The 24,448-nt window shown below is 36.8% G+C and overlaps 1 protein-coding gene across 9 annotated transcripts; it reads left to right on the top strand.

Annotated features, from left to right (window-relative positions):
- LOC140764495 (uncharacterized) lies at positions 1 to 24,448 on the top strand. Of its 9 annotated transcripts, XM_073103088.1 has the most exons (6): positions 1 to 1,954; positions 3,067 to 3,149; positions 13,651 to 13,765; positions 23,375 to 23,462; positions 23,781 to 23,872; positions 23,993 to 24,448. In XM_073103088.1, the coding sequence occupies exon 1, from the start codon at positions 16 to 18 to the stop codon at positions 1,822 to 1,824; it is 1,809 nt and encodes a 602-aa protein (XP_072959189.1). In that variant the 5' UTR covers positions 1 to 15; the 3' UTR covers positions 1,825 to 1,954; positions 3,067 to 3,149; positions 13,651 to 13,765; positions 23,375 to 23,462; positions 23,781 to 23,872; positions 23,993 to 24,448. The 9 variants fall into 9 exon arrangements, with proteins under 9 accessions (XP_072959189.1, XP_072959188.1, XP_072959187.1 ...); XM_073103087.1 differs by lacking the exon at positions 13,651 to 13,765 and having other exon boundaries at positions 23,375 to 23,482; positions 23,993 to 24,446; XM_073103086.1 differs by lacking the exon at positions 13,651 to 13,765 and having other exon boundaries at positions 23,993 to 24,445.

The following is a 24,448-nucleotide window of genomic DNA, read 5'->3' as shown; positions in this document are numbered from 1 at the left end:
ATTCGCAAAACCCCGATGTCGTCGACGTTCCACCCCCTCCTCCTCCCCAACCCACCCAATTCCCCTCTCCGTTCCAACCCATGGACCGGCCTGCGTATCAACCCTTTCTTCTCCTCTTCCTCCCTCCCCTTCTCTACCCTGCCCAAAAAACTCCCCGAAATTCCACCCCACTCCATTCGCGCCACCTCCTCGCACCGCCATCCCTTCCCTTCTTCTCCCACCCTTTTCCCACTCCTCCTTCCTCCGAAACCCTCCTCCACAGCCGTCTCCGCCGGCCGGAGCAAGAAGAACAAGTCCCCTCCAGGCCGCATCGAGGGCGGCGGCGCCGTCCGCCGCCAGGCCAAGGCCAACGCCCGCCGCCGTAGCCGCCGTGTGGCCGAGAACCTCTTCTACCGCCGCAACAAGCTCCTCAACTCCAACCAAGCCGACTTCTTCTCCGACGAGGAGCTCCAAATGATCGGCCTCGGCTACGACCGCGCCATCCGCTTCATGTCGGGCCCCGACGATCCTAACCTCCGCCACCCTTTCGATTGGTATAAGTACGGGAAATATGGGCCCTACTCGTGGCGCGGCATCGTGGTCGGACCCCCCATACGCGGCCGGTTCTCGGACGACCGTGTCTCCCTAATCGGTGAGGTCGGCCATCCCGATGAGTGGGATGAGATCGAACAGTTCGAGATGGCCAACCAGTTCTCCCAGCGCCTCGCCCAGCTCGACGCCACAATTGGTCTCCGATACTATTGGGTCTTCGCCCGCCATCCGAAATGGCGTGCTTCCGAGCTCCCCTGGCAGCAATGGACGCTTGTGGCCGAGGTAGTGGTTGAGGCTAGGAAGCAGGAGCGGATTGATAAGTGGAGCCTCATGGGCCGGCTGGGAAACAGAGCGCGCGCCATGATTACCCAATGTGCGGCCTGGATGCGCCCCGACATCATCTACGTGAAGCGACCGGTTTATCAGTGCCGGTTCGAGCCGCAAGAGGACTTCTTTAAGGTGCTCGGGCCGCTGCTTGATCCCGAGACAGAGAATGACTACTTGTTTGAGGTGGAAGAGGAGGGGAGAGTGGTTGTGTGTACTTACTTTGGCGGTTTGTGTAGGCTTGTGAAGATAAGCCCCAAGGCATATGTGGATGACGTCGTGAAGGCGTACCAGAAGTTGACTGATGAAGGGAAGTCGCGGTGCTTGCATTTCTTGCTAGGGAACCACCCGATGGAGCTGCTCCACCCGTACACTAAGGAGTGGAAGATCAAGCTGGAAGAGATGGAGTTGGGGTGTGATGCACCTGACGGAAGTGATGATGATAGCGATGATCAGGGTGACTCACGGATCATCGATTGGATTGAGGATGATGAGGATGGCGAACGTGGCGAGCAAGAGGATGATGAGGATGAAGAGGAAGTGATTGATGTAGGAGAAGAAGAAAGCGAGGAAGTTGAGAGCAACATGGAAGAGAGCGAGGAGTACTGGAACGAGCAGTGGGATAAGGCGATGAGGAGCTCGGAGGACATGGAGAAGCTAGTAAAGAAGAGTGTGGAGGTATCAACTGAATACTACAAGAGGCAGATGACGGAAGAGCAGCGGAGGGAGGACGGTGCGAGAAAGGATGAATTGAGAACTGTTGTTCTAGACCAAGAACAGAGTAAGGAGGAATGGGAAAGTGCAGGGTTCAAAACTAACAAGAGGAGAGTGAAGAGCAAGATACCTCCGGAGCTCTTCCTGAGGGCTGCTGTCCGACCCTTCACTTACAGGAATCTTGTCAAGGAGATCGTTCTGATGCGGCATGCTATTATTGATGGAGACATCGGCAGGAAAAGCTGGGCAAATTGATCAGTTGCTTGGATGCTTTGGAAGTCTCTTTCTTTGATGAAGAAAGCTTCAATTTGTGGACAGCTAGCGTTGATGGTTTTCAGTGAACTATTTGAGTTCATTTCTAGATCAGAAGATTTTGAGTTTTGTGGTAATCTTCATTCTCCTCAATGATGGATATGGTTTCAATTGTATTTCCACAAGTTATTAGATTTTAGAAATGCAGTAGGAATCACATATAACTGAATTTATATGGGAAGAAACTTGTGGCCATACATGTTTCTTTTTTTATGAGTTGGAATTAGGATGATTGTGAACCCATCATTAATTCATTACCGTCATATTTTCTTTCTGCTTGTGCAAGCGCATCTAATTTCCTGATGACACATATGTCTCCTCTTCAATAAAAAAGTTTGCAGCTTGTGTGCTTGTTCTTTAGGCAAAGAAAGTACAAAATTGTGAAAGTCACCCCATTTTTTAAGAACTTAGGTTTCGTCTAGAACTTTGTTAATTTATCATAGAGCAGCAATTTAGTGTTTTGTTAGATGCTCAGTCTTATAATATGGACTTAGAAAAGAAAGGATCAAGCTTGTTTTATGAGGAGATGGTGACATTCTTGCCTATTTTCCACTAGTAAGTTTGAGACACTTTGATGTTCTTTCGTTTTCTCCTTTGAACTATAATTCCTGCAGTTGTACTATTTGTCTTTCTATTTGTTTCTGCTTAAGTTTCTTTTTTATATTCATATTGACCCATAGTGTAAATATCATGTGCCAATGTCTGTCCAAATGAGGAAAGGAAACCATAATGTTCTATAACTTCGTTTGTAATAAACATCACGGAGGTTTTAGTAATGAAAGAAAACAATTGAAAAAAAAAAATTCTTTTCAGTGTCTTAGTGGACTTTCTAGAAGAGCATGGAAAGATGAAAGGATCATTAGAAAGTTAGAATCTTGTCTGCAAGAAGGATATGCCCTGAATTATCGAAGGATAACATGGTACCATACTAATTTATAATTTATGGGCCATAATATGAGATTTATGAACCCTGTTTTACTTTAAGCTTTTCATTTCTATTTCCACACAATTAATTTCCTGATGGCTAACATGTCTTCTAAAAGAATGGAGAACTTGCAGCTCTTGTCATTTATTTAGGCATGCTAAAATGCAACTCACATCGGTAGTTAAAAACTTAGATTTTGTCATGAACTTCGCCAGTTTATCATAAAACATGTAGTTTATTTATTTATTTATTTCTGTTAGAATTACTACCTTGCACAATGAGGGAGGGAAGAAAAGATCAAGCTTGTTTGGAGGAGATAGTGACTTTTTGCCTATCTTGAAAGGTGAACTTGCAATAATTTTTTATATTAATATATTTTCTCTCATATCTTTTAGTTTCTGCACTTTACTTGCACTATTGATCATGTTCTGAAAAGATGTTTGAAGTTATTCATTGAATCTGTCTCCATAGTGGCCATTGCTATAAATCATGTACTATTCAGAGAGAGGATGTGAGAACCAAAAAAGAAAAAAAAAAGGGTTGAGGGAGGAGGGGGCACGTGCTCTACACGTGCAACCCCTCCCCTTTCCCTCTCCGGCACAACGGAAATCTTGCCTAATTCGAATCAAATTAGATTTATATTTTCTTTTAATCTATAAATTAAACCCTAATTCTCTCTCTTTCTCCTTAACCCCCCTCAGCCTCCTCTCTTTTCTCTCTTCCTTCGTTTTTTTCTTTCTCACCGTCGGAGTCACGCAGTAGAATCAGCCTATCGAAGTGTCGCCGGAGCCAACGGAGACCACCACGTAACTCCTTGGTAAGCTCTCTCCCACCCCTCAATTTTAATTTCAGTTTAATAAGTTAAAATAAAAATACCTAATTTGTGGGATTTCGGCTTCGCCGGCGACTCACGCCGGTCGGCAGCTTCGGGTCGCTGTCTCTCCTCCACTGGAAGCCTCTTGTTGTTAGTCTCGTGCCATGGGTGTTCGCCTTGGGGCCCTCGTGGCTCCAGCCGTCGTTGGCTTTTGAGTCGGCCGTCTGCGGTGGGTTCTCCTCCACCTCGTGAGGACAACGAAGTCGCAAGGAGTCTAGGGGCTTGAGCTGTGGTTGTTGAACAGTCGTCGGTGGGGTCGCCAGCGATCACTCTCTCCCTCAATTCTTCTCTTTCTCGCGTTGGTCGTGGGAAGGGAAGGATTTGGTTAGGCTCGGGTTTAACCCGAGCCAACCCTTTTCTTATGATTTTCGGGTTTGGGTTCAGATTTGGATTTCGAATCCAAAGACCATACCCGAACCACTAAAATTGGGTGGGCTAGCCCAATCGATTGTCTTGGCCCAGCCCGATTAGTTTTTGTTTAGGGTGGGCCGGGCCAGCAGTAGCCCAGCCGAGCTCAATCCAATGGGTAATTTAACCCATTTTAGTTCTTTTTAGTTTTTTTTAAATTTTAGAAATATTGATATTATTCATATTAAAAATTTTATTATAATTTATTATTAAAGGTGGTGATTTTTAGCACGTGAGCGAGATATTTGAGATTTCAGTTGTCTTGCATAGACTCTAGTGAGTGGGTTCACTCACATATTCATTTTTATTATATTTCGTACCTTTTATCAAACCATATAATTTTCTGTGTGCAAATTTATTTATTTCATCCTTACGTGTAAATTTAATTGTTACATTTTTTGTGTGCATTTAATCATTATACTCAGTGCATCGCCGTACCTTATGCAAATATTAAATTTTAGTAAAAAGAAAAATGAGACTAGTATTGGTACGACTTAGAGAACAGTCCCAATATAAATCATTTGCGGTTTTCCGTGGCGACTCAAGTCTATCTGGAAGTCTAGGGGAAAGTCCTAAATCAGATTACTACGGTGACTTTCTTAGGTGACTCTGACAGGGTTAGGAAACAGTCCTAGGATGAATGAGAAATTTCTTAGGTGACTCTAACCTCTCTGAACGGTTAGTGGAAAAGACAGGGTGTGTTGATTATATAGTGATACTATCTGATGATCCTAATTGGATCAGCTATGAAGAAAAGTCTCAAGCGTCATCTCGAGATGACTTCTAGTTGATGTGGATCCACAAGGTATAGACCCATTGAGACAAATGACAGTATAAATATTTGAAAGATATTAATATGTTTAAACTGTGCAAGGTTACAAGTTATGACTTTCTATTGTTATCATTGTCATTATTTAAAGAGCATGCCTATTGTAAATTGTTATGTATATTGTTGATCTTAGTTTTTATTCAATATTAATAAAATTTAGAATTTATTTGGTTTTCGAGTGGATTCCACTCATTGAGTTATAGTTGTTGGCTCATGGATTTTTTTTATTTTTATTTATTATCTCACGTAATAGTCAGCGTGGCGACTGAGCGAGACGTACCCGGATCCCACCTCCACTTAAGACCCACCTATTTACCTTTCCGCTCTTGTGGATTTTATGCTTTAGATTAAATATTAAATTTATTTCGTTTAGAGACTCAAAAAAAGATGACATTGTTTTATAATTATTGCAATTAGTTTAAATTTAATAAAGCAGATCTTCGTTTATTTATTCTTGCCATTGTACACTTAGGAAGTATTAGTAAGGCTTCGTGTATCTCAAGTATATTGAGGTGCATGGCCGGTCATGATTCTTATCTCGGGTCGTGACAAAGGAGTAGTAGGGCACATGTCCAAAAATAATTTTTTTATTATTTATTTATTTTGGTATGGGCTGTTAGAGTAGGATACTATGTGAAGATGAATGCCTGAGGGTTGTCTCAAAGACCTGGCATGGGTATGTTCCTATCAAGGTTCCCAGTTTTGATCAATCCCAATTCTGGTCGAAATGCTGGTTTTAGCCGAAACTTGATTCGTTTCAATCGAGATCGGCCGAAATGGTCGATCTCGACCGAAACAAGTGGGAACGAGTTGAATCCAACCTAGATTCGACTCGAGGGGCATCAATAATTGATGTCCCCTCACCCACCTGCCTCTCTTTCTCCCTTTTCTCTCTCTCTTTTCTTTTTTTCTCTTTTTCACGGGTCTCTTTCTCACTAGCGACTGAATAGATCTCCAGTGACCTCGACCAACGATAGCCGTGCCACAGGCACAGACCGTGCCAACCATCGGCCGGCATGGCACGTGCCGCGGCACTTGCCGGCCGTGCCGTAATAGAATGAGAGAAAGAGGTAAGGGATATTTACCTTTGCCATTGTAGTCGCCGTCGTCGTCGTTGTCGCTCGCTGATCGTCGCCCGTCGCTCGTCGCGATCGCTTTGTGCCTGGATCTGGATCCGAACCCGCAACTTAAGTTTTTAACTCTCTCGATCTCTCTCTCTCTTCTCTCTCGGGAGCTAGGGCATGAAGCGATCGGTGAGCGACGGGCGGCAGGCGGCGATCGATGAGCGGCGGGCGGCGGGCGGCCATGCATTAGAAGGGGTGCGGCACCCTCGTGCCACGTGCCGGTATGCCATCGGCACGGCCATCCTTGACCTCGACCTCCAGCGGCAATCTCCGACAACCTCGGGTGAGTTTTTTTTTTCAGTTTCTAATTCTCCGACAACCTCAGGTGAGTTTTTTTTTCAGTTTCTAATTCCTTTCTTTCTTATTTTTTTTTATTGCGCACCTGCTGTGGTGCAGCAACAGTGCTGCTGCTTCACCATAGCTGTAACAGCACTAGGTGTGCTACTATTGTAAGTGTTGAGGAGCAACAATACTAGTAGCAAGGTGCCGCTGTTGCACACCTGCTACTGTTGAGAACTTGAGAGGTTGAGAGAGGCAAAGAGATGGGAACTGAAAATTGGAAAGAAGTAAAGAAAAAAAAGTAGAAAAAAATTGAGAGGGTTTTATTTTTGTAAATTTTAAATTATTTTATATTTTATTTTGATTTTGATTTATATTTTTTAGTTGCAAAGTTAAAATATTAATGTTTTAAAAAAGAAGTCAATCTCGTGAGGATAACTCGCCACATATGCCCTGGCGAACGGTATGTGTCCGAATGTCTGCTGCGCACACAGACTAACGACCTCGGACGTAAGGCCAACAAGATCGCGACCATGTCGAGCGATCAATCATCCACCAAGCGCGTCCTAACCCTCGCGCCCACTCGGGTATCCTCACGCTTTCTATCAACTATCCTATCAATCACATTTCATGCTTTCCTTTTTAAAAGACAAATCATATGCATATATCCAGTACGATAACAAGTCAATGCATAACAGGAATTTAGGTGGAATAGGAATCAAGAGCAAAATGATGTAATGCAAACTCCAACCATGTATCTAACACATGCATACTCATGCTAATCTATCATATGCATACTCATGATAGAAATCATCCCGACATAAAACTATAACAGTATAATCATCTCCAATCATCTCTATATATCACTAATGTACTCATATCCTAGATCAGTCTAATCAAATGCATGATAAAATATGCTTGACTGAAATCATCTCTATATAAAGTCATATAATCATGCTGGAAGCCAAATTATGCATGTACATAATATGTAATATATCCTAATTTGAGAAAGGGATCTAGGAGATAAGACTACTCACACTGATCAGAAGATACAAACCACGTATCCCTTACATCCGCCCATCAACCGTGTGACACTTCTCGCTAGCAAGGACAACGGGGTCTCAAATAAGGGGTTCGGGATCTGAAAATGTTTAAGTAACATAAAGTTAGTTGTTTATCCCATTATAATCCGTTCGAGTAAAATATGATGATTTATTAGATTTTAGAATTTCTACTTATTTTTATGATTGGCTAGATTTTAATTATAAATAAAATATAAATATAGATAAAAACCTAATTATAATTAAATTATATATTGATTAATTAGGGACTATGTAGTCATTATCTTATTTGTTACAAAATAATAATGTATAATAAATTAATAGAATTACTTAAAATGTAGATCATAAGAATATTAGAATATAAATCTAATAATTATAATTTACAAATCTATCTATTAATCTAATAGATATGTAAATAAATAAATAAATATAAGTATTACATATATTTATACCTAATTAATCATTAATTATAAAAATTATCATTAATAAAATTATATTGAAGGATATATAATATTATTAAAATAGTTCATGTGATACCGACATTGAGTGGCAACATTGCAACACTATTGGGCAAGATTAAAAACGTGTTAAATGCAACTGGTGTGAAAAGAAAATGAATGGTGGTGTCAGTCGTTTGAAAGAACATTTAGCTGGAAGATAAGAAACTGTAGTAACTTATACTCAAGTGTCCTTAGAAGTTAGAAAGCAGATATTGGCATATTTAATTGGCAAAAAGAAAGATAAACAATCTGCACAATAGAGAGAGTCAATGATTCATGAAGAATTGATGCATAATTCTATATACATTGATGATGATAGTAGTGACCAGAGTAGAGAGGATGAGGAGAGACATATGAGAAGGGCAATGAAAGAGAGCAAAAATATGTATATAGAAGAGGAAGAAATGAGAAGAAGCACTAGTGATAACTTTCAGAAATCTAAATCAATTAATATATAAGGAGAGAGAATATGGGGGCAGCAGTTCTATCCCTAAGACTCCTAGTGTTACAGCAGAGTCTGAAAATATTAGACCAATAGATACATATCTTTAGAAAAAAAGAGGTCGTACACAAACTTCTATTAAGATAGCTCTTAAATTAAAAATGCAAAAAAAACACATTGGTAGGACTATTTCTAAATTTTTCTTCTACAATCATATTCCTTTCAATGTAGTTGATAGTCTTTATTATCACATTATTGTGGATGCTATATAATCAGTAGGATTTGGTGTTCCACTTCCTAGTTCAAATGATATTGCTATTAAATATTTTGACTCATAGGTAGATGAGGCTTGTACTTACATTGAGACATTTAAATAGTATTGAGATGAATTTAGTTGTACACTAATGTGTGGTGGGTGGAGTATACAAAACAGAAGAAATATAATTAATTTCTTAGTGTATTCTTGCATGGAGATAATATTTCTGAAGTCTGTGGATGCTATTAATTATTTTAAAAATGCAGATTATATTTGTCAGTTGATGAATGAAGTGGTACAAGAAATCGGTGAAAAAAAAGTAGTCCAAGTGGTTACTGATAATGGGGCTAATTATAAAGCTACTGGAAATTTACTTATGATAAAAAAACTTTATTTATATTGAATGTCATGTATTGCACATTGTTGATCTAATGTTAGAGGATATTACAAAAGAGTCTGAAATTGATATGGTCATACATGAAGGTCAGAGGTTGACAAATTTTATATATAACTATGGTTGGGTTCTTAATTTACTCAGGTAGATGACTGGTCGTAGGGAGATCATCAAATCTGGCGTCACTAGATTTGCCAGACCTGGGACTTGGAATCGTCCCCAGCTTCCACACCTTGCTGAAGAAACTGAACTCCGCAAAATTCGGGTTTACCGAACGATCCTCGGTCTCAATCAAGCGACTAATTCCCGTAGAGGCATGAACACATATGAAAGTTCCAACATATCCAGTTCCAAAATAGAATGAATTTTTTACCCTTGGAGAGCATCATACGCTACAAGGATATTATGTGGATGTTTACATCATAGGAGTGGTTTATAAAATTAAGAATATGAAACCTAAAGATAAATCTTTAGGTGAAATTTTGAAAAATATAGCTTTTGCAAATGCATTTTGGGATATTACAATTGCCACCGCAGTATTTGAGTTTTTTGTCAAAGTATTAAGACTTGTAGATAGTGATAACAAATATGAGATAAGTTTTTTATATGAGGTAATTGACATAGCAAAAAAATTAATAAAAAAAATGTGGGCCAAAGTTATAAGAAGTGGTGGAAGATGATGATTCTAGATGGAACAGACAACTATATAGAGATATACGCGCTGCTAGTAGGTATGTTTTTAAGTTTTAGATTTTAATTTACTAATTTACTTTTATTTATGAATATTTAAAAACTAGAATGCTTACAAATTTTAAATTTCTATAGGGTATTTTTTTAATCCAAAATTTTAATTCTCTACAAATGTCAATAATGATGGTGAAGTCTTGTTGAGAGTTAGGAAAGTAATCAGCAGGGTTAAGCCCGACATTCATAAACAAATCCTTTGCGATAAAGAAGTGAGTTATGATTCAATTAAATAATTTTATTATTATTTGTTTCAAGTTTTAACTTTCAATATAATCAGTATGCAATAATATATTTTTGATTTCAGATAGAGAGATAGATTGAGAGCTGGGCAATTTAGTACTGCTAAAATTGTTGCAGTTATATCTTATAACACTCTAGCTGAATGGTAGTCTATCTATGGATGGGAGGAGGCACCAAATTTGACGCTAATAGCAAAGATAATTTTAGGTCAAACTGTGTCTTCATTACAGTGTGAAAGAAATTGGACTATTTTCTCCTTAATCCATATAAAAACACGCAACCGATTGACAATGGAAAGATTTGAGAAGTTAGTTTTTTATCATTATAATATGAGATTGAGGAAGAGAAATTTAAGAAGAAAGGCAGAAAATAAACAACTGATTGATTTAAATTATTTTTTTATGAAATCAGAGAAATAGAGGATAGGTTATTAGATGACAGAGATAATCCATTGTCAGATGATATATTGGGGAAGACCATGACGAGGGCAGAGACTGGTACGAATCGTTCAGTAGCGAGAGATAGTATACCTACCAGTACTAGTCATAATCCTAATAATACACATAGTGATGAGATCATCCTATCTACATTTATTGAGGAAAGTCAAGGAGGCATAAATATTGAAGACATAGAAACTGAGGATGTATATACATGATATTTCATCTAACCATGGGTTATCTTTGTCATCTAATAACCTGTCATCTATTTCTCTGATCCATAGAGTCAAGGGGTCTTCTTCATTAGAAACATGATTTAAATCAATCAGTTGTTTATTTTCTACCTTTTTTCTTAAATTTCTCTCCCTAATCTTATATTATAATGATAAAAAATTAACTTCTCTAATCTTTCCATTGTTAATAGGTTGCATGTTTTTGTGTGGATTAAGGAGAAAGTAGTCCAATTTCTTTCACACTGTGATGAAGACACAGTTTGACTTAAAATCTTTTTTACTATTCGTGTCAAATTTGATGCCTCCTCCTATCCATAAATAGACCACCATTCAGCTGGAGTGTTATGAGATTATGTCAATTTCAAGCTCTTTTGTAATATCCTCTAACATCAGATCAATACAATGTGCAGCATATGGCGTCCAATATAAATGAAGTCTTTTAATCATTAGTAAATTTTCAGCAGCTTTATAATTTGCCCCATTATCAGTAACCACTTAGACTACTCTTTTTTCACCGATTTTTTGTACCACCTCATCCATCAACTGACAAATATAATCTATATTTTTGAAATGAGCAGTAGTATTCACAAATTTTAAAAATATTGTCCCCATATCAGAGTACACTAAGAAATTAATTATATTTCTTCTGTTTTGTGTACTCCACCCATCACACATCAGTGTACAACCAAATTCATCCAAATACCATTTAAATGTCTCAATATAAGTATAAAGTTTATCTGTCTCTGAGTCAAGATATTTAGTAGCAATATCACTTGAACTAGGAGGGGGAACACCAGGCCCTACTGATTGTATAGCATCCACCATAGTGTGATAGTAAGGACTATCAGCTACATTGAAAAGAATATGGTTATAGAAGAAAAATTTAGAGATATCCCTACCAATGTGTTTCTTTGCATTTTTAATTCCTTTGAGAGCTGTCTTGATTGAAGTCTGTGTACGACCCATTTTTTTCTATGTATCCATTGGTCCAATATTTTCAGACTCTGCTGTAACACTAGAAGTCCTATGAGTAGAACTGTTGCCCACATATTCTCACTCTCGTATATTAACTAATCTAGACCTCTGAAAGTTACCATCAGTGCTTCTTCTCATCTCTTCCTCTTCTCTATGCATATTTTTGTTCTCTTTCATTGCCCTCCTCATCTGTCTCTCCTCATCCTCCTCATTTTTCTCACTGCTATTATTATCAATTTGTATAAGATTATGTATCAATTCTTCACGAACCATTGACTCTTTGTTGTACAGATTATTTATCCTTCCTTTACCATCAGTGCTTCTTCTCATCTCTTCCTCTTCTCTATGCATATTTTTGTTCTCTTTCATTGCCCTCCTCATCTGTCTCTCCTCATCCTCCTCATTTTGCTCACTGCTATTATTATCAATTTGTATAAGATTATGTATCAATTTTTCACGAACCATTGACTCTCTTTGTTGTACAGATTATTTATCCTTCCTTTTGCCAATTAAATGAGCCAACATCTGCTTTCTAACTTCCAAGGACACTTGAGTACAAGCTGCTACATTTTCTTGTCTTCTAGCTAAATATTCTTTCAAACGGCTAACACCACCACTCATTTTCTTTCCACATCAGTTGTATTTAACACGTCTTTTATCTTTCCCAATAGTGTTGCAATGTTGCCATCCAATGTCGGCTTTTGGAGCCATTGATATTTTAACTCTGCAACTAAAAAACATAAAGAAAAATCAAAATAAAATATAAAATAATTTAAAATTTATGAGGCATAACTGCATAAGCAGCACCAGGTGTTGCTGCTGCTGCTCTGCTTTTGATGCTCTGTGAGAAGCAGCAGCAGTGCTGTTGTTGCACTACTGCACAAGCACCTGCAGCAGGCTGCGCACCTACTGCAGGTGCAGCTGCTGCACAATGAAAAAAAAAACTAAAAAAAAAACTTACCCAAGGTCGTCGAAGATCGAGGTCGTTGAATCTTCATCAGAAAACGTCACCGGAGGTTGAGGTCACCAGAGATCTACTCACTACTCAGTCGCTGGTGAGAAAGAGAGTAAGAGACCTGTGAGAAAGAGAAAGAAAGAAAAGAGAGAAAAAAAAAGAGGCAGGTGGGGGGCGGGGGCATCAATTATTGATGTCCCCCGGGTTGGATCCGACCCGTTCCCACTTGTTTCGGTCGAAACTGTCGAAACCCCAGCCGAAACCAGCAAACCGACTGGTTTCAGCTGGGATTGGCCGAAACTGGAAACCATGGTTGTCATGAGAATGTTGCTTTCTATGATTATGGTACATCGAGTATTTATTGTTTGGAGCCATCACAAAATTCATATGCTAGTTATTATCCTTCATATCCTCAGTATTCTTAAACACAAGATCTAAATGCTGATTATTATCCTCGTTAGACGCAAGTCACACAATAAGATCTATACAATATGACTAGTATGATGAAATTACTTTTTGTAGTGTAAGGTCCCAGACATCATTATTTATAAACTTATAGTGATTATGAGGATGAAGACAATAAAAATTTACGAGAACCAGTTTAGTATTATTCAAAGTTTTAAATTTTGAGTAAGTTAATACATTTTTTAAGTTTTTAGACTTTATATGTAAGTAAGTTTTATTTTCTTATTTTTCTATAATTTTTCTAAATTTTTCTACATTTTTAAATAATATTTAAAATTTTATATAATTAAAAAATAGTCTGATCCGATACGAACAGCCGCTATGTATCGTTTTTCCGAACGGCCGATATCGATCTCGATTTTGATACTGGAACCTTGGTTCCTATGGTCCTATAAATGGGTGATCTTCTAGGATTTGAGGCAATAATGTCACATAAACTAGGTGAAGATTAAGAGTAAAAGCATAAGAGGAGTATGTCATTTGGAAATGCCAAGAATGGTGAACCTCGTTGCATTTGCTAATTGTCAGTGCTGGTGTCATAATTTTTTAGTACATTCTGCAACCTTTATATAGTGATTTGTCATTGGATATTGAAAGGCTGGTTTAGGAATACATATTAATACAGGACAAACTGGAACCCTGGTAGTTTTGTCAATGTACATGGTGAAGAAATGTCATGGAAACACGCTTCAGAATGAGAGCAAAACCATGTAGATCTTCCTTCCTTAGGCCTTGCATTGGTGAGAATCTCATTCATGGTGGCACCTTTTTTCAATCTGTTCTTACTGCTTAAAATTTATTCTGGTCACAAGTGATTTTGAATTATAATATCTTACAATTTGTAAAAATCCTTTATGCATTATTTTACATGCAATTGTTCAGTTGTTTTATTGAGCTTATTGCATATATTTTAAGGAATTTGTATTTAGCACTTTTCTTTTCAGGCCTATCATGGTTCACAGCCTCTTTTTTGCTTGTATCTCAAATGATAATTCTATTTTAATTTTAATGTCCACGTAACGTCGTATTACTGTACAAGTGGTAGCTAACTCACCTGCTGTGTCCACAACCATCATCGTCCACCATCGATGCCATCTCCATTATCATCTATAAGCCGATCCACACCTGCCACCTACACCACTTTTGGTTTGTCATCCATATTAGACCTCGATATCATCCCAATCTGAAAAGGGTTTGAATATTAAAAATCTAGATCTGGAAATTACGAAACTATTCCAACTGGTTTCGTAATTATCTGGCATTCAAAGAATATTCGACGAATATTCTCCCTCAACTCTGCAGAATTATTCGCAATTCGAATTGACCGCAAGTTGGTTCGTATTAATTTGGTATCAGAGCTGATGTTCTTAGGACCGTGATGACTAACACTAGATCAAGAGTAGCGAAGCAAGTGGAGCAATCATCTTAAACAGCGGGTCAAGCCATGGAAACGGAATGAAAAGTACCATCTAGATTATCGTCTCCACTGCGTTTGCAAGATATGACGAAGGGCTATGTTGATTTATCGCAAACCTTGGCATTTGTGGCACAAACGATGATGGCGATTTAAGCAACTCACCTAGACATGAATCAGCACCTTCCAAGGTGTACCTCAGACCCTACCACCCGTGGGGTGAATGTCCAAGGCGGCACGCCGCCTCGATCAGGCGTTGTCGCCAATCCTGATCCACCCGCGCCCACTAACGAACTCATGATGGCTGCAACTTTTGTGGCGCCTCCGTCGGCCCGGCTCAACCAGATCTCATCCTCCAACTCATGACTAGCATTGTAGGCTAGAGGAGCATCTTCCATTGCTGGAACAGGACCACCGACAGTCAATTCTGCAAGCACTATGGTTTTGGCGCGGCAAACCACAACGTCGACGTGCAGAATTTCGACCCTTGTGTCTTAGACCACCTATAGCAGCAAACCATGAAGAAGACTCATGGGATGAGTGGAATGAACCCCACTATCGACCAAGGGTAGAGGGGAAGGTCAAGAACTAGCTAGAGACCACAACTAAGGACAAGTTAAGCACTTTCACTTAGGAGCATGAGACAGACTCAGGCCAAGTTGATTTGATCAACTTAATTATAAATTTATGTCCAAACTTTTTGTGTTTCAGACCTGAAGAGTGGCCATTTGCAAGGACCAGATGTGATCAAGCTTGGGTTAGAGAAGATGAACTTGAACTTGGCTCAAATGTTTAAAGAATTCGATAACCACAAAAGGTTTGACAATTTGTCAATTGATGATAAATATGGCCAACGTTGATAAAGATTAGTCAATTGATAAATATGGCCAATGTTGCCTCTCCTGTCGGAACGGTATTGCTAGCTTCTAATCTCCCTCGTCCACTGATCCCCCTAGTCCCATAGTGTAGTACTTCTTTTCCTTCTCCTCTGAACTATCAATCTACCTAATCACCACCATCATCATCCACTATAGACTCCATCTCCATTATCATCTACAAGTCGAGCAGACACTCGCCACCTACACTACTATCAGTTTATCATCCGGATTAAACCCCGATATCATTACAATCTAAAACGGTTCTGAATATCAAAAACCTAGATCTGAAAGTTACGAAACTATTCCAACTAGTTTCGTAATTTTCTAGCAGCCGAAGAATATTCGATAAATATCTTCCCTCAACTGTGCAGAACCGTTTGTGATTTGGATCGACCCCAAATTAGTTCGTATCACTTAGTTTTAGTAAAAGCTGCCAAACAAAAAGACAAATGTTTTATCACTTTGACTAACCCTTAATGGGTTATTGCCTAATTGGAGCATTTTCATGACTCGTGCCAGTCAGCACGATTCGGCATGCATGCATGTCAACTGGCATGAGTAAGCATAGCTCAACACAGTATGTGTTGACCAACACGACTATCCCTATCTGAAACTAAGGGAAATTTTTGGTATAAGGGTGATGCAAATCTAGTATGAATGCAATGTTTTGGAGAACAGTTGACCCAAAGAAGTAACTAAAATAAAATATGATAAGCAGTAACTGACAATAAGTTAATCGATTAAAATGATTACTACTAGATAGAAGAAGAGAAAATCATTCAGATAAGACAGTAACTTTCTCAACTCTCAAATAGGTAGATAGTAGAAAGGCTTAAAATATAGTGTAAGGAAAGACTTTAGAATTTAAGTTTACCAATAAATGGAATAGTAGTGTTTTTACTTTGAAACCAAGTCTTCCTCTTTACGTTCGGGCACCCAAAGATTTTCTTTCACTATTAGAATCTTTTGGACAGCAATAGTAACCAATGAAAACTAGAAATTAAAGGAGAGGTTTAGAGAGGAAGTAGAAGAGATTAGAGAAGAATCTTAAGATGGAGTAGGAGAAAGGGGGAGAGAGAGAAAGGGAGAAAATGAGATATTCTAAATAAATCTTATTTCAATTGTTCCTTGTTTTTCATGAAATAACCCTTAAATAGGTTAACAATTTTGATTTTAGCTGATTCTTATAGGAATTTATTTCCTAATAGGACTCTAATTGATTATCTTACCTAAATTGACTAACCCAATTTAGGTAATAAATCAATGTGGACATCCCCCACGTATAAACTTATTATAACTACCAATTGAGATTCTAATAGGAATTCATTTCCTAATAAGGATCCTAATTGATTAGGTCTTATCTAAATTGACTATTCCAATTTAGGTAATAACTCAATATGGACATCCCCTGCATATAAGCTTACCATATTTATCAATTGACTAATTTAATTGATCATTTGAATTAAAAATCAACTCAACAAATTAAACGTGAAAATAAATTGACCCTAATTAGATCAATTAGACTAAAATTGGACTCAAGCAACTTTATTTCGGTCAAATTGAAGATGATGCCCACATCAATTACTTATGGGTGGGAGAAATCTCGACTCCGACAAGATAGCCTCCATATACTTCTGGTATAGATCTTTTTATAGTCTCCTTAATTCATCTTCCTCAATCCAGCTAGTATTAGAAATGTAGCGATCTTTCCATCAAATCAAACATCGTCGGTGTGTACTCCGTCGGGTTTTGGTCTCATGCACATCAAGTATATCATCAATCTGGTCAGTGGATGTCAATTGCTCAAAAGGTAGTGAGCTAACATTTGTTGGTCACATTGGGCCTCCATAATATGTGAACAAATCAGCAACATTAAAGATCAGTGAAGTAGACATCTCAGGTGGGAGTTCTAACAAATAAGCATTACTTCTCAACTTGGCAAATCTTTCTCCCTGCGGTGTTGGTTTGCTACTTCCTTATATTTATCTATAGATATCTGCAGCTTTTTAAGAATCTCTTGGTGCACTTGGTGAATTATTTGAACAAAGGTTTCAGCATCAGCACTATTTCTTCCATTATATGGTATAGGGGTTCTATCAAGGTAGTGGGAAATATGATGGCCATATATACTCTCAAAGGGTGATTTTTCAGTGGATCTATTGATTAATCTATTGTAAGCAAATTTAGTTTGAGAAAGAACTAGATCCCACTGAGAGGGTTTCTCTCCAACTAAACACCTCAATAGATTACCCAATGATCGATTAACTACTTCAATTTAACCATCTATTTGAGAATGATATGCACTACTATATTGTAATTTAGTGCCCAGTCCATAAAGTTCTTCCAAAAGGACTCAAAATTTTTGTATCCCTATCTGAAGTAAATGATTTTGGAAAACCATGCAGACGAACTATTTCTTTGAAAAACAAATTTTTTATGTAAGATGCATCAGATGATTTTTGACATGCAATGAAATATGCCATTTTAGTAATCTGTCAACAACTACAAGGACCAAATCAACTTTACTCATCAAAGTATACACTACGGGTGATTCAATCATGTCATGCGGAATTTATTCCTTTTATTGTCAATGCTTACATGGCTTTTTGTCTCTTGTTTCCTAGGATATGGCGCATTCCTTTGTGGATGTAAAGTTACCTATACATTGTTTTTAATAAAAGTGTGTATTTTTCTCCCCATTATGCATTATCTTCCTATCATATTACCAAGGTCGACCTAACAAGACATAGACATATATCCATAGGTACTACGCCGCACCAAATTTCATCGTTATATGACTTACCAATTAAAAATTTAATTAGGTATCTAGTTGTAACAGGAACTTCATCCCCACCTTTAAACCAAGCAATCTTATAAGGTTTATGCAACTTATCAGTTTTCAGATTAAGTTTATCGACCATTTCCTGAGCAACGAAATTTTCTATTCTTCCACTGCCTATGATGACTGAAAATATATTTCCATTTGATGTGCTAGTAGTGCGAAAGAGACTTCGCCTAAGCCACATATCCTCATGTGGAGCTCTTGGCATTAGCGTTACATGATGCATGACAAGTAATTGGCCCTCAGTATCACCAATTGCTTCATCTTTATAAATGTCATCTTCTAATTCATTCTCATGTTCATTGACCTTTATCATTAGTTACCTCATCTTCTTCTTGCTCAATCAAATTAGATTGGTGTGTGAATTTTCTTAGAGGGCAATCAGAAGAACGATGACTAGGTTGCCTACATTTGAAACAAGTTAAGGGTGTAGGTCTAAATATACCTTTGCTCTTCGCAAATACATCAGGATTAGACTAAGGAAGGATTGTCTGTGTTGATTTTGGTGGTTCCTTCCCGACGACTTGCATCCTAGTGCCTTCATTTGAATCAATTCTACGAAACTCTTGTCTTCTAAGTTTAGCTTTAGCCTTTGTGGCTTTGCTATAGGCTATGTCAAGGCGCAAGGCATCACACATGGTTAACTCATCTTGGATTTGAGGTCGCAACTCGGTGTAACAGACAACCTTTTGCTCTTTACTTTCTTGTAGTTCATTTCGTGCAAATAAAGAATAAAATTCTTCAGTGTATTCTTGTACAGTTTGGTCCAAACTGTTTGGATCCTTGTCGCAAGTTTTGAAGCTTTTGGAGAAGTGTTTGTGTACAATCAATAGGTAAAAACTTTTCCCTAAAATTTTCTTTCATACGGGTCCAAGAATTCATTTTATCTTTTCCTTTTCTAATTCAATCATTTTGGATTTGTTTCCACCAAATTAATGCATGACCTTTCAATCTGAGTTTAACAAATTTTACTTTTGTCTTCTAGGATTTCTTTCTATTTAAAAAATTGGTCTATGCGGTCGATCCAATCCAAAAATTCATTCGGTAATATCAAATTCGCTAACATCAATCTTAATTCCATGATCCCACCTATTAACAGACCTATGTCTCATGTGATGTGCAGAATAATCCCTATCATCATCACTCCCTATATCTTGGACAGTAGTATTGCCTCGTCTAGGTGCTCTAGGGATATTCTCTGGTTGTGGATTGACTTGGATGTTACCTAAGCGTTGTAAAATTTGATCCATTCTTTGTTGTAGTTGCAGAATTTGATGTTATAGTTGTGTGACATCTTCTCTAATAATATCAGTTGTGTTAAAATTTGCATTTGACATAATTCCAAAATAACCTAGACAGATATAAAGAATTTTTTTTTATAGAAGAGATGCTAAACTATATCTATATGCCAAATAATGTATATCTATATTTTTATAGAAGAGATACTGATACCAAATAATGCAAATCTAGTATGAATACAATGTTTTGGAGAACAATCGACCCAAACAAGTATCTAAAATAAAATATAGTAAGTAATTACTGACAATAAGTTAATCGATTAAAAAGATCACTACTAGATGGAAGGAGAGAAATCACTTAGATAAGGCAGTAATTTCCGCAACTCTCAAATAGGTATGTTGACAGTAGAAAGACCTAAAATATAGTGTAAGAAAAGACTTTAGAGCTTAGGTCTACTAATAAATAGAATAGTAGTGTTTTTACTTTAAAACCAAGTCTTCCTCTTCACGTCCGGGCACCTAAGGATTCTCTTTCACTACTGAAATCTTCTGGTAGCAATAGTAATCAATGAAAAGTAGAAATTGAAGGAGAGAGGTTTAGAAAGGAAGTAGAAGAAAAGGAGAGAGAGAAGAAAAAGACTACAAGAGAGAAAATGAGAGATTTCAAATAAATCTTATTCCAATCGTTCTTTATTTCTCATACAATAACTCTTAAATAGGTTAACAACTTTGATTCTAGTTGATCCTAATAAGAACTTATTTCCTAATAGGACTCTAATTAATCATCTTACCTAAATTGACTAACTTAATAGGATTAGCTGATTTTAATAGGAACTTATTTCCTAATAGGACTCTAATTGATCATTTTACCTAAATTAACTAGCCCAATTTAGGTAATAAATCAATATGGACATCTCTCACATATAAGCTTACCATAACTATCAATTGAGATTCTAATAGGAATTCATTTCCTAATAAGATACTAATTGATTAGGTCTTACCTAAATTGACTATCCCAATTTAGGTAATAACTTAGACATCCCCCGCATATAGGTTTACCATATTTATCAATTGATTAATTTAATTGATCATTTAAATTAAAAATCAACTCAACAAATTAAATGTGAAAATAAATTGACCTTAATTAGATCAATTAGACCAAAATTGGACTCAAGCAATTTTATTTTGGTCAAATTGAAGATGATGCCCACATCAAAGGGACTAGAGGAGTTAAGCTAAATGATCTCTAGATGTGGTTTATGGAGGCTATCTATGAAGCATGGATGCAAATACAGTATATGGATATGATACGATACAAATAACCGATGTAACAAATATTAAAAAATAATTATACATTTAGGATATGTAGTTCATAATATTTTGAAAGACGACCACGAATGGCGGGCTAATCCACTGTCTAGCGCCTAGGCAGAAGGCGAGCAACAAGATGGGTGACAAGACGGATTAGCATTTTTAATATAAATAAATAAACATATAATTGATAATTCACATTACAAATTTTAAATTAGTAATTAATTACTATTTTACATCCTCCATTAAAAGCTAAAAAAATAAAAAAATAATAATCAATAATAATTACTAATTACTTCCTCTAGTTAATTCATTAATTCACATTAGCACTCTTATAACTAATTAACTAATTCCTTGTTTCCATAATTCACTAATTCAAAAAAAATAGATTAACATTAAAATGATCAACAGATTAAGTGATTATTAGTAACTCATTTTCCTTCAAAAATTAAAATATTCAATTAAGAAACTTAAGTAACTAAGTAATTAACAATTGAGAGAATAATAGATTAGCAATCAAATAAACAAACTAAGTGATTTAGTGATTTAAACAATTCAATAGATTAGCAGATAATTGCTGATTTACTTCAATTAATTTATTTAACAGAATGATAGATAACTACTTCAATTACTTTTTGAAGTTAAGATCTAATACATTAATTAATTAAGATAGAATTGAAAAAGATTAGCACTACCCAGCAAAACTCTTTGATGTGAGAGACTGTGAGAGAGGCATAGAGTGAGAGTGAGATTGTGAAAGAGTGACTTAGTGAAACAGAGGCAAAGAGGACAGTGGACACCATACCTTTGCTACCGATCATCATCCACTTTGATGCCATTATCGCACATTGCCGCAAGCCACCGCGTTAGCTGCCTCGTCGCTTGCTACCATCGGCTATGGAAAGGCGAGCCAGAGAGGACGATTGAAAAGAGTTAGGAATTTAGGATTTTTTTATTAGTGAGAGAAAGAGAGGGGAGCTAGCAGAGAGAGAGAGAGAGAGGAGAGCTTTTATATAATGGTTAATGGGTTATTTTTTTAAATGAATAATTTGACTTTTTCATCTAACCAGATAAGGCGGGTTTACGAGCCGAATCCCTAGCCTACCTTATTAGGCCACGTCGCCTAGCGCTTTTTGGTGCTCAGGCGGCTCGCCTAGGTGACAGATTGCCTTGAATGAGCGCCAGGCGGAATAGCGAGGCGGTCAATGCATTGCTCGGCCATGGCGGCCACTTTTTCCGCTTTTCAATACATCGATAGCTCATATCTATTGTATTTATTAATGTCTACATGTGTGTGTGTATATATATATATGTATATTAGTGAACTTTTGTACTTGAATTTTCTTAATTGAGGAATTATATATAATTATTGAATATGATAGTATATATAGAAAGATCTTTAATTTATCCACTAAAAGAAGTACCTTTTGTCATAGAGATCCAATATATCACGTAGTATAATACTAACTAAGATGTAAGATAAACAGACAAATTCAATCTATTAATCAGAAAAAATTAATCATTGTAATGTGATTTCCTAGTAAAGTTTATAAAATAAATAAGCGAACTAAAATCTTCTCACAAAGATAAACTTTCTAGATTTGATAAGAAATGAGAGGTAATAGTCTTCTTCAATTTGACTCATATCTGTAAGAATCTCAAAAATATCAAAATAGTTCCCATAACATTAATTTTATTTTTATAAAGTTGAAGATTTTAAGGAAGTATCTAAAACCTATCTGAAAGTATCCTATGAGCTATGAAGCACGAATATAGGATATGGATATGGAACGACAAATCTTGAAATGTAAGGATATAATATGCTTATGATATATGGCTCTCTCTGACACACACACTAGGGAACTTTTGTAAGACATTTTATATAATTATTCCATATGATATTATATAAGGAGACCTTCAATTTATCCATTAAAATAACTACTATTATAACAAAGGTCCAATATGTTACATAGTATACTACCAGCCATGATACTAATTCAATCTATTATCATAAGAAATTGACCATTGCAACATGATTTCTAATATAGTTCGTAAAATAAATTAGAGAACTCAAATCTTTTCGCAAAAAAAAAAAAAAAAAAAAAAAAAAAAATCTAAATTGGTATAAGAAATAAAAGGTAATAGTCTTATTCAATTTGACACGTATCAGTGAGAATTTTGAAAGTATCTAAGAAGTATCTACAACAGTAATTTTATTTTTTTAAAAAATCAGATTCTTTAAGAAAGTATTTGATTTGTAACTGGAAGCATCCAACGAGTATTGTATCCAATATAGATACGGCGAGAGTATGGGAGTATCCAAGTTATGAATAATTGAGTTCTCTTCAATATTTGCAAGGTAAGAACTAGGATGAATTCTTGCCACAAATCCTTAGTTCTCCTAATTCTCTCATGCATTTCACCACCTTTTTCATCTTGTACATGTTATTAACTTTCCTTTTGATATATCAAAAATTCAATTAGTAATGCCACTCAAAGGACAAGAACAATTTTCAGATTCTGACGGTTTCTTTTCTATGTTTACTTGGATGACTGCTTTGTAACTAAATATGATTATCCAATTGTTTTTGGTTTTTCAGTTTTGCACCATATTTTCAGTTGAAAGTTGGAAAAGTGCTATATATGATCTCATTATTTGCAACTAGGTATCACATATGGGGCATTCCGCATCTAAGCCAGCTCAACTGATGCAAACAGCTCCTTCATTGTGCACAAACCATCAAAGAGGAAGAGGTTCCTTGCTATGCTAAGTGGTCCTTTCACATTCTTTGCACATTGTTGCTGTTTTCTTACCCTGGAAAGTGGCCATTATGTAATGGGAAAAAAAATAAACAAAAAAAAGTTTCAAGTGACCATTATGTAGCAGAAGAATTTTTTTTTCTACAGCAGGAAGCAATTCACTGTAGTCTTAAAAGGACTAAAGTTGTCCTTCTCAAACATATAAAAGGAGTTTGTACGCATACCTGGCTTGCAATGGAAAGTAACAAAGTGTTGTCATGCTTCCTTTTTATATCAATGATTGATTGTGACATGTACTATTCTCGATTGCAGTTGTTCCTGAATGTGGGATAGATCTGGAGAACTGAAGCATAGCCCAGTATTTTGCTACGAGGTTCTGGAAATTATTGCCTTCGTCAAAACAGGTTCATTCCTTTCAAGGGCCAAAATGATCTCTGTGAAATTTGCTTCTTTTTCTTTTCCTGGGGAAAGATCTCCATGAAGTCTGATGCTTCAAATGTCTTTCTTTATTTCAATTGTCGCAGATTATAGAGGAGCATCCATATCTACAATCGCACTAACTGATCTGGACGACATTGGGATCAGTGGTTAAATTAACTCGACATTTGGAAGAGATGATTTCAGCTATTTTCTGGTCACCTTTTTCATGTTTTCCTCGAAAGCCAGATTAGATAGATAGTTCTTAACAGTGTCCAACTTTGATCTCATTTCTCCATAATGCAGCCAAACAGTAGTGATAAACTGACACCCATTGTATCTTGGAGATGAGTTTGCAATAACTGATTGCATGATACCAATTTATTTGGACTGGCAGGGAGCAAATATTATCATTTGGAAAGCGATGTTGTAATACACCTTGAAGCGAATCATTATTCTTGGGATGTGCATGAATGAACCAAAAGATAATCCCATTTTTGTACAGGAATGCCGAAGGCGTCGAGCGTTTCGTGGAACATTGGCTCTTGTCCTCGTTTGCAGTG

Source organism: Typha angustifolia, chromosome 8 (genome assembly GCF_048772165.1).
Source record: "Typha angustifolia cultivar Huaian chromosome 8, ASM4877216v1, whole genome shotgun sequence".
NCBI classification, from domain to species: domain Eukaryota; kingdom Viridiplantae; phylum Streptophyta; class Magnoliopsida; order Poales; family Typhaceae; genus Typha; species Typha angustifolia.
The sequence above is the reverse complement of the archived record's forward strand: the minus strand, read 5'-3'. Positions and strand labels throughout refer to the sequence as shown.